Source organism: Pan paniscus, chromosome X (genome assembly GCF_029289425.2).
Source record: "Pan paniscus chromosome X, NHGRI_mPanPan1-v2.0_pri, whole genome shotgun sequence".
Taxonomy (NCBI): Eukaryota; Metazoa; Chordata; class Mammalia; order Primates; family Hominidae; genus Pan; species Pan paniscus.
The window spans coordinates 75,156,107-75,168,187 of NC_073272.2; the positions used below are offsets into that span (position 1 = coordinate 75,156,107).

Below are 12,081 nucleotides of genomic sequence, written 5' to 3' on the forward strand. Positions count from 1 at the left end.
TTTTCAGTTCGGGGGCACATGTAAAGGTTTCTTATATAGGTAAACTTGTGTCAAAGGGGTTTGTTGTATAGATTACTTCGTCACCTAGGTATTATTAATCTTAGTACCCAATTGTTATTTTTTTCTGTTCCTCTGCCTCCTCCCACTTTCCATCCTCAAGTAGAACCTAGTGTCTGTTGTTCTCTTCTTCATGGTTCATGAGTTCTCATCATTTAGCTCCCACTTATAAGTGAGAACATGTGGTATTTTCTGTTCGGTAAAGATAATAGCCTCCAGCCCCATCCATGTTCCCACAAAAGACATGATCTCATTCTTTTCTATAGCTGCACAGTACTTCATGGTGTGTATGCACCAGATTTTCTTTATCCAATCTGTCATTGATGGGCATTTAGGTTGATTCCACATCTTTGCTATTGTGAATAGTGCTGCAATGATCACTTGCTTGCATGTGTCTTTATGGTAAAATGATTTATATTACTCGGGGAATATACACCCAGTAATGGGATTGCTGGGTCGAATGGTATTTCTGTTTTTAGGTCTTTGAGGAATCACCACGCTGTCTTCCACAATTGTTGAACTAATTTGCACTCCCACCAACAGTGTGTAAGTGTTCCCTTTTCTCCACAATCTCACCAGCATCTATTATTTTTTGACTTTTTAATAGTAGCCATTCTGAGATGGTATCTCATTGTGGTTTTGATTTGCAGTTCTGTAATGATGAGTGATATTGAGCTTTTATTCACATTTGTTGGCCACATGTATGTTTTCTTTTGAAAATTGTCTGTTCATGCCCTTTGCCCACTTTTCAATGGGATTATTTGATGTTCTCTTATAAATTTAAGTTCTTTACAGCTGCTGGATATTAGACTTTTTTCAAGTGCATAGTTTGCAAAAATTTTCTTCCATTCTGTAGGTTGTCTCCCATTCCGTAGATTGTTTACTCTGTTGATAGTTTCTTTTGCTGTGCAGAAGCTCTTCAGTTTAATTAGATCCCATTTGCCAATTTTTGCTTTTGTTAGAAGCAGATATTTCTACACTTTGGATTTTCAAATGGAAACCTAATATTCTTGTATCAGTTTGCTAGGGCTGCCATAATAAAGTAACACAGACTGGGTCTCTAAACGGCAGAAATTTATTGTCTCACAATTCTGGAGGTTAGAAGTCCAAGATAAAAGTGTCAGCAGGATTGGCCATTTTGAAGGCCTCTCTCCTTGGCATGTAGATAGTCATCTTCTCCCTGTGTCTTCACATGGTCTTCCTTCTGTACCTATCTGTGTCCAGATTTCCTTTCCCTATAAGGACATCAGACTGGATTACAGCCCACCCTAGTTGACCTCATTTTAACTTAACTACCTCTTTAAAGACCTTATACAAATAGTCACATTCTGAAGTACTGAAAGTAAGGGCTTAAACAGATGAATTTTGAGAGGACACAAGTTGACCCATAACAGTTCTGTTATTTAGAAATTACATCTGTTTCTGAAAAGGTAAATAATTACAACCATTTTATGAATGAAATCAGAAAATTTAGTATGCAAACCATTTAAAATGCAAATTAATTATTAGATTAGTTGAACTTTTGTTTAAAATGATTAATGGACCTTTTTGCAGAAGAGCAACTGTGGGCAATGCATTATTTTAATTATATGTGCATCATCTGATGGATCATGACTAAAGTTCATATCATTCCTAAATTTATCTCTTAATCATCACCTCATCCCTGGACTCTACTAAATCCCTAAGCTCCAGATCATCCCAGATTTTTACTTCAAGGGTGGAGCAGGGACGATTTCCCAGTCATGATCTTCAAAATATGGATAGTATGATGCTGAATGAAATCATCTATGCAATATATTTATGAAATCAAAATAAATACATTATCATGTTTTTAAAAGTATGATCTATGGGAAAACATATGAACTCACATATTTAAAAAAGATCTAGTATTTGATGGCACAACAGGGTGACAACAGTCAATATTTTACTGTATATTTAAAAATAACTAAATGGTATAACTGGAATATTTATAATACAGAGAAATAATAAATGTTTGAAGTGATGGATATCCCATTTACCCTGATGTGATTATTACACATTGTATGCCCATATCAAAATATCTCATGTACCTCCTAAATATATACACCTACTATCTATCCAAAAAAATTAAAAAATAAAAAAGAGTATCTGAATCCTGCAAAACCAAGGCAAATATTATATATCTATAATATTCAGGATTGTGATTCAGATGACCTGAGCTTTAGTCCTTTCTGTGCAGTAGAATCAGCATAACTAGGTCAATATATTTTACTTCTTTGGTTCTCAATTGTTCTCCCTATAAAATACAAATGTATGGATTTTGACAATCTATTCACAAAAGTAGTCATAAGGAATTATAATCCTGAAATATGTTATGCTTCTTAGAAGAGAGATCTTTCAGATCCTCTCCAATGTTAATAACAATAAAAATCATAATCATAATACTATTAATTATTATTTTGTATTTATCATGTGTCAGGCACTATACCAAGAGACTTACATACATAATCTCATTAGTGCTCAAAATAACCATGAAAGATCACAGAGGAAGAAAGTGAAACTTAGAGAAGTTAAGTTCCCCAAGATCACATATATAGTAAGTGGCAAAGTCAATACTTGATCCGAGGTAGATCTAACACCAAAGTCTGGTTATTTGCTACTGATATAATGCTTTTTAACAGTGCATTAGAGAGTGAAATTTATCAGGAATTGTATTCGTTTCCTAGGGCTGTGGTAATAAATGACCCCAAGCTGGGTGGCTTAAAATAATAGAAATTTATTCTCTCAGAGTTCTGGAAGCTAGAAGTCTGAAATCAAGGTGTAGGCAGGGCCATACTCTTGCTGAAATGCCCAGGGGAGTATCCTTCTTTGCCTCTTCCTAGTTTCTGAAGGTTGCAGGCAATCCATAGTGTTACTTGGCTTGTGGCAGCATAACTCCAGACTCTGTCTCCATTTTCATATGGCTGTCCTCTCTCTGTATGTGTCTGTGTATCCAAATTTCCCTCTTCATATAAGGATACCAATGACTGTATTAGGGCTCACCTGAATCCAGTATGGCCTCATCTTAACTTGATTATATCTGAAAAGACCATCTTTCCAAATAAGGTCACATTTACAAGTTCCAGGTGGATGTGAATTTTAGGGAGACACTCTACAACTCAGCACAGGAATCATTATAAGTAGATAAGAAATGGGAAAACTTTTACAGTATGTTTGACTATGGTTTTCTTAAGCTTTGGAGACTGAAAGGTTATGTGATTTGAGGCTTTAAATTCACTGCTTTTTGTGTTTTTTTGCCAATGCCAAATAATGTTCTTACTGGCAGTCATATACTGTATTGTGTTTTACTTTAATAGTGCAGTATAATTTGAAACCTATTACATAGAATTGTGAAAATATAATTTGAAGATGAGCAACTGTGGGCAATGCATTATTCTTGATTATATGTGAATCATCTGATGGATCATGCCTAATGTTCATCTCATTCCTAAATTCATCTCTTAATCATCACCCCATCCCTGGACTCTACTAAATTCCTAAGCTCCAGATCATCCCAGATCTGTCACAAATCCACAGGATTAGAAGGGACCCCAGATAGTCATTAGACTATGAGTCTGTTTCTAGTCAAGTCTCACTGGCTTATGCCATTATTCCTATTATGGTACAGTATCATCTAAGCCTCTACTCAATTTGTCTTGAAAATTTATTGTGGAAAATATTTATATATAATTATTTAATATTTTATTCAGAAGATGATCTCTGACCTTAAGGGTCATGCATATGAATAAGAGGCAACTCAAGACTTGCTCTAATTTTGTAATAAAGGTAGGAAACATGTACTGATTCACCAGTACCTTCTGTTTACCACTGTTCTAAGTGCTCTACATACATTTACTCATTATATCTTGACACTTCTATGTAACAGGTAGTATTATCATTTTTATTCTATACATGAATAAAATGAACACAATGAGGTAAAATAATTTACTAGGAAATAGCAGAGCCAGGATTTGAATTCAGACAGTCTAGCTACAGAACTCACACTTTTGTATACTATGGTCTACTGTCTTCCAACCACTCTGCTCTCTTGCCTCTATAGCCAATGCCTCTGTTGAATGAATAACAGCAAATTGGAGCTTTAAAACAGCATAATATGAATGCTAGGTAGGTTAACGAATTATAACAATTAATTCCCCTGAAGTTCTCAACTGGCTGTATAAAGTGGCTACATAAACACTCACAGTTATTACTGATAAAATAATGTAAAGCTAAAGGTTTATTAAGACTAATGATTAGCTTACACTTTTTAAATGGAAAATGCCACAATCTCTTTAGAAAGGTAGTATATTTTGCAGGTCAAGCCAAGATGGTGGTGAGGAGCAGAGAGGAGCACAATAAATATACCGGAACTGTGATGGTGAAGGAGTTAGCCTTTAAAGTCTCTTCTGGGGCCTTTACTCCATGCCTTAAAGAGGAGATGGACTGGGCAGAAAGGCAACATACCTAGGACAACAGTGTTGAACAAAGAGACAGCCTAGGGTCACTATGTCAGACAGAGTGCTTAACTGTGTCCTTCTCTGTCATAAATCCTGATAATTTCCAATTCTTGCCCTACAGCCAAAGGGGACACTGAAAATGTTTTTCTCTATCTCTGTGTAAGCTTCCTGAAAACCATCATTCTAAACTTTCTCCTCACCCAAGTGTATTTCTGGGAAAATTGCTCGGTCTATAGGCTTTTACGTTATTTACTTTCAGATGAAAAAAAGGACACGGTCCTGATCAATACAATTTCCAACATCATCTTACCTTTTTCTGCTGGGCTCAAAACAGTCACTGTGAAGAGACAGGAGAAAGAGAGAGAGAGAGACAGACAGACAGACAGAGAGAGATGGATGAGAGAGAGAGAGAGAAATTAGTTATATTTAAAAAGTCTTGTCTAACTCATTTTCCACAGCATCATTTGAGTAATTTATATAATAGTACTTTAGGAAACCACTAGGCAAAGATGAGGGAAGGCAAGGGTGATTACATTCCATCCTTTGCTATCTTCCTTTGTCTTAAACCTTCAGCAAGGCTTTCAATCATGAGAAGCTGCTTAATCAAGAAGATTTTCAATGTTTCTTTCTCCATTGGGCTCTAATTAGCTGGGTAGAGATCCAGCAATAAAAGGCCTATGTAAACATGCTTTCTTTTTTTATTATTATTATACTTTAAGTTTTAGGGTAAATGTGCACAACGTGCAGGTTCGTTACATATGTATACATGTGCCATGTTGGTAAACAAACAAAACAAACAAAAGATGGTTTTCATACAAAATGATCAACAGTTAAGGGTCGGAAAAATAGGGAAAAAGTCCAAACAGAGAATGAGACTATGTTCTAAGGGCTATTTCTTCAGGCCTTTCATCAGTCATACTTTCTTTTTTTCTTCACATATAGGTCTATTTTATTGGGTCTTAAAAATTCTCCTTTTCATGATTATTTGAATGGATTTGTTACTATGGTTACATTTCACCTGTGTTAAAAATCTGACCAGACAATGTTTTTCTTTTTTCTAATGAGTCTGCTTGAAGATTGATACCAACTCCTTGTTGTTGTCTTCCAGTTAAACAATCAATACTGGTTAAGAATGCTTGAAAGAGGCACATACGCTACTTTCCCAATACAAATGGAAGTGGAAATGAAGCATTGATCAGTCAACCTGGGACTTCATGATTTTGTATGTACGTGCTGCATGACTGCATTGGTTCCACTAGGCCCTGAATTGGACTAGTAACATTTCTTTTTAAAAAATCTTTAAAATGAAGTGAGAGAGAAAGCATAGTTTCTTGGAGACCAATATTAATAAGGAGGAGCTGATAAATTGCTGTTTGGTATGTTTCCTATCCCTGGCTGAATACTTGCAGCTAAACAAGAAGTGGAGGTCCTAACTCCCATTTGCTTGGCTACTTGCTAAAGTACTGTGGGTGAGGGAAAGTCACTTAGTACTTGTAGATAGTGAGACGAGACATGTGTATACAGGAGTGGGAGCCAGTGAATTCTCCAGGTGGGGAACAGCTATCTGTAAATAACTGCAGAACTTTTAAGTGCAAATGGGATTGGTTTATATGACCCAAGAGCAGAGGGCAGAAATAGAACCAATAGGTTAAAGCTGCAGGTTAACACATTTTAGCTCAGTATTAGAAAAAATAATGACAACGATAATGACGATGACAATGACTAGCAGCCTTGGGAAAAAGTGTTTCCCATTACATACACTTGGAAATGTTGTAGAGGACATTCAGACATTAGTTTGGCAGTGGAATTGACTTGTAAAGTCTTTATTACCTCTGAAATTGTGTAGGAAGTAAGTCCAAGGGAATTTTTTTTTTTTTTGCAAACTTCCCTTTTGGAAATTACATACTTTTGAGGACAAAAGGACATCTATTCTAAAAGATGTGGCACTTATCTTGGTACTTCTGCCTTTCCTGTATTTTTCTAATAATGCCTTTTGCACTATTAAAGAAAGAGGCTAGAATATTTCAGTCATATTTAAAGTGAAAATGTTACAAGAGTCACAACAAACTTTTACAAAATGAATCTGCTATCACTAATCTCATGGGTAAGCGTACATTTAGCCATGCTATGGGTAACTTGGCATGAAGATTTTAGAGTGATGTGGTGATACATGTAATTATACACCTTCTCTGTTTCTTTAAGTTTCATTCACTACTAGGGGGTAAATTATTGGAGTTATCATCAAATGGCTTTTTGCACTGTCTCTCCTTTTTTCTTTCATTATTTATTGACTCTTTGCAAGTAGGTATGGAGAAAAATTAAGGAAGGATGGTATATATGGAATAGTTTTTCATCACAGACAACCAGTGTTACAACCAAACATAGTTTATAATTTCCTTTAAATAGATGCATATTGTAGGGTTCACAGAAGTATACAAGTAGAAAAAGCCTAATTTGGGGCTAGATGGAAATGGTAAAAAATCGTAGAAAGGACACTGAAGAAATTCTACAGCAGTGCGATCCAATAGAAATAATGTGAGCCAGGTAGTTTAAATTTTCTAGTAGGAACATTTTTTAGAAAGTTAAAGAATGCCAAGTGAACTTAATTTAAAAAATATATTTTACCAATATATCAAAATATTTTCATTTGAACATGTTTTTTTAAATTATACTTTAAGTTCTAGGGTACATGTGCACAACATGCAGGTTCATTGCATATGTATACATGTGCCATGTTGGTATGGTGCACCCATTAACTCGTCATTTACATTAGGTATATCTCCTAATGCTATCCCTCCCCCCTCCCCCCACCCCACAATAGGCCCCAGTGTGTGATGTTTCCCTTCCTGTGTCCAAGTGTTCTCATTGTTCAATTCCCACCTATGAGTGAGAACATGCGGTGTTTAGTTTTTTTTGTCCTTGCGATAGTTTGCTGAGAATGATGGTTTCCAGCTTCATCCATGTCCCTACAAAGGACATGAACTCATCCTTTTTTATGGCTGCATAGTATTCCATGGTGTATATGTGCCACATTTTCTTAATCCAGTCTATCACTGATGGACATTTAGGTTGGTTCCAAGTCTTTGCTATTGTGAATAGTGCTGCAATAAACACACGTGTGCATGTGTCTTTATAGTAACATGATTTATAATCCTCTGGGTATATACCCAGTAATGGGATGGCTGGGTCAAATGGTATTTCTAGTTCTAGATCCTTGAGGAATGGCCACACTGTCTTCCACAATGGTTGAACTAGTTTCCAGTCCCACCAACAGTGTAAAAGTGTTCCTATTTCTCCACATCCTCTCCAGCACCTGTTATTTCCTGGTTTTTAATTAACGCCATTCTAACTGGTGTGAGATGGTATCTCATTGTGGTTTTGATTTGCATTTCTCTGATGGTCAGTGATGATGAGCATTTTTTCATGTGTCTTTTGGCTGCATAAATGTCTTCTTTTGAGAAGTGTCTGTTCATATCCTTCGCCCACTTTTTGATGGGGTTGTTTGTTTTTTTCTTGTAAATTTGTTTGAGTTCTTTGTAGATTCTGGATATTGGACCTAAAACCATAAAAACCCTAGAATAAAACCTAGGCAATACCATTCAGGACATAGGCATGGGCAAGGACTTAATGTCTAAAACACCAAAAGCAATGGCAACAAAAGCCAAAATTGACAAATGGGATCTAATTAAACTAAAGATCTTCTGCACAGCAAAAGAAACTACCATCAGAGTGAACAGGCAACCTACAGAATGGGAGAAAATTTTTGCCATCTACTCATATGACAAAGGGCTAATATCCAGAATCTTCAACATGTTATCCACATAAAAATTATTGTGATAATTTATATTCTTTTTTTCACTAAGTTTTGGAATGCTGGTGTATATTTTATGCTTCCAGAACATCTGAATCCAGATGACACATTTCAAGTGTTTAATAGCCACATGTGGCTAGTGGCTACAGAATTAGTGGAGTTCAAAAGGGACTTCTGAAAGGAGAGTAGGAAGTTTGAAAATATCCAGTGAGATGAGCACTCACTTACAACATGAAGTTCTTTTTTAACGAATGACATGTTTGGGAAGAGAGTTTATTATAATGATGTACAGCATATACTTTGGCATGTATTCGTATTTTGGCTCTTGACACTTATTCTGTGACCTTGGTTAATTAATCACTGTGTGCCTCAGTTTCCTCATCTGTAAAACGAAGATAAAATTGGTTATGTTATCAGATTGTTACAAGGATTAAGTAATAACATATGTGTAAAGCACTTGGGTGCTTTGCACATAAGTACTTAATTATTGTTAGCAATTTATAATCATTTTTCTACAAAAATAAATTGTTTAGTCAGGTTACATTCTACAATAAGTTTAGGACAAAACAAGTCTGATTTTAAAAAATGTTATGGTTCCCAGAGTTACATATGATGGTATTAAAATAATTTATTCAGTGTCAAAATGAATAACTTTGATTCCCCCCACTTTTTCTCTTAGATGTTTCTTAGATTCTAGGTTAGGAGATGGTAGAGTTTGATATAGGGAACTGAGACACATTTCTGAGTGTTTTCTGTTGAAAGTAAGCTAATCAGGTCAGTCTTTATTTACTTCTTTGAAAAAGTTACTCACACCAGCCATTCATTTACTTTTAAGGCAGTCCCTCTCAAACCTGGATGATCGTAATACTTACTTAGGAAGCACAATAAAAATATAGATTCCGGGGCTCTCTTCACATAGCACAACTTTGGATGGAGGTGCAGAAATTTGTATTTGAAAACCTCAGCAGGTGATTCTGAGTTAGGTTTTAAAACCATTGGAGTTATATTAGGCGTTTGTTACAACAAGTTACTAGTCAGGTGTGATGATACATTTAACTGTTTGTCATATGAATGACATAAAACTGTTTTAGATGTGGTAATACCATGATTCCTATAGGCTTGAATGGATACTTTTACCTCTATAGAAACTTGGTTTCTAGAAAATGTTTCTTCTGTTTTTTTTTTTTCTGTCTGATCAGTTTATATTTCTTCTCTCTTCGGAAAATTTCTACCTTTCAAGTAGAATTATATCATAGCTATTTTTATTTTTTAATCTCAGAATGGATACTATTGGGCACCAAAACTAAGAGTACTCCAGACTTACATCCCTCCTCAAAAGCAACTAATGAGCTGGCAAAAACTGTCAGAATAAACTTTTGCAGAACTCTGGAATCTAGTAAAATTGTTACAATAACCAGAGAGGAAGACTTGGTGAAGAAAAGAACTGATGCTTTGTAGTAAGAGGATACTGTGACATTTTAAAGTGGCTGCCTACCATCCTCCACATCCCAGATCAGTAGAGGCTGTGAGGACAGCCACCTACACTCTACTATATACAATAATAGAGCCTACACTCTAATATACAGCCTATATCCTAACATACTAATATACACATAACGGGGCTTCCAAAGTGAGAGGAAAGAGAGGAAAAACAGAAAGAGTATTTGAAAAAATGATGGCTAAAAAACTTCATACATTTGGTAAAAAATATGAATCTAAACATCCAAGAAGTGCAATGAACTCCAAATAGAATAAACTAAAAGATATCCACAATCAGACACATTATAGTCAAATTGCCAAAAAACAAAGAGAAAATCTTGAAAGCAGGAAAATTGACTTTTTACATACAAAAAAGAACAATAAGACTAACAGCTGATTTCTCTTAAGAACCCACAGAGGCTAGAAGGCAGTGAAATGTGATATTTAAATTGCTGAAAGAAAAAGAAAAACATCTGTCAACACATATCCAGAACTCTATGTCCAGCAACACTATACTTCAAAGAATGAAAGCGAAAACAAGACATTCCCAGATAAACAAAAACTGAGGGAGCTGATCACTAGTAGAATTGCCCTTCAAGAAATGCCAAAGGGCATTCTTTAGAAAAACTGAAAAGGCACTCACTGTAACCCAAGCTATACAAAAAAACAAGAACACTGGTAAACTATACAGGTAGCTACAAAAGCAAGTAATATTGAGTTTTACGTTTTTTTTAACTCTTTTTACTATCTAATTTAAAGGAAAAAATGCATAAAACAACAATGATAAATCTACGTTAAGGAGTATACAATGTATAAAGATGTAATTTGTGATAATAGCATAAAGGGGGCAACAGAGCTGCAAACGGCTGGGTTTTGTATACTATTAAATTAAGCTGGTATTCAACAGGATCATTCCAAGATGGCTGAATAGGAACAGCTGCAGTCTACAGCTCCCAGCGTGAGCAACACAGAAGACAGGTGACTTCTGCATTTCCAGCTGAGGTACCAGGTTCATCTCACTGGGACTGGTTGGACAGTGGGTGCAGCCCATGGAGTGTGAGCCGAAGCAGGGCAGGGCATCACCTCACCCAGGAGGCACAAGGGGTCTGGCAATTCCCTTTCCTGGCCATGGGAAACTATGACAGATTGCACCTGGAAAATCGGGACACTCCCGCCCTAATACTGTGCTTTTCCAATGGTCTTAGCAAATGGAACACCAGGAGATTATATCCCATGCAAGGCTCGGTGGGTCTCACGCCCATGGAGCCTTGCTCACTGCTAGTACAGCAGTCCGAGATAGAATTGCGAGGAAGCAGCAAGACTAATAAAGAAGAAAAGAGAGAAGAATCAAATAGACGCAATAAAAAAATGATAAAGGGGATATCACCACCGATCCCACAGAAATACAAACTACCATCAGAGAATACTACTATAAACACCTCTATGCAAATAAACTAGAAAATCTAGAAGAAATGGATGAATTCCTGGACACATACACCCTCCCAAGACTAAATCAGGAAGAAGTTGAATTCCTGAATAGACCAATAACAGGCTCTGAAATTGAGGCAATAATTAATAGTCTACCAACCAAAAAAAGTCCAGGACCAGATGGATTCATACCCGAATTCTACCAGAGGTACAAAGGGGAGCTGGTACCATTTCTTCTGAAACTACTCCAATAAATAGTAAAAGAGGGAATCCTCCCTAACTCATTTTATGAGGCCAACATCATCCTGATACCAAAGCCTGGCAGAGACACAACAAAGAAAAAAAAGAGAGAGAATTTTAGACCAATATCCCTGATGAACATTGATGCAAAATCCTCAATAAAATACTGGCAAACCGAATCCAGAAGCACATCAAAAAGCTTATCCACCAAGATCCAGTTGGCTTCATCCCTGGGATGCAAGGCTGGTTCAACATATGCAAATCAATAAACGTAGTCCATCATATAAACAGAACCAAAGACAAAAACCACATGATTATCTTAATAGACACAGAAAAGGCCTTTGAAAAAATTCAACAGCCCTTCATGCTAAAAACTCTCAATAAACTAGGTATTGATGGAACGTATCTCAAAATAGTAAGAGCTATTTATGACAAACCCACAGCCAATATCCTACCGAATGGGCAAAAACTGGAAGCATTCCCTTTGAAAACTGGCACAAGACAGGGATGCCCTCTCTCACCACTCCTATTCAACAACATATTGGAAGTTCTGGCCAGGGCAATCAGGCAGGAGAAAGAAATAAAGGGTAT

General features: G+C 36.2%; 1 protein-coding gene across 3 annotated transcripts in view; it reads right to left on the minus strand.

Annotated features, from left to right (window-relative positions):
- The window catches only part of ZDHHC15 (zinc finger DHHC-type palmitoyltransferase 15), a 116,804-nt gene that overhangs the window by 96,906 nt on the left and 7,817 nt on the right, over positions 1 to 12,081 (minus strand). The window contains exon 2 of one of the 3 annotated variants that reach the window (XM_063601596.1): positions 4,843 to 4,869. The exons of the other annotated variants lie outside the window; for them this stretch is intronic. Coding sequence (XP_063457666.1) covers positions 4,843 to 4,869 — 27 coding nt within the window. The remainder of the gene's footprint in view (positions 1 to 4,842; positions 4,870 to 12,081) is intronic. 3 annotated transcript variants of the gene reach the window in all.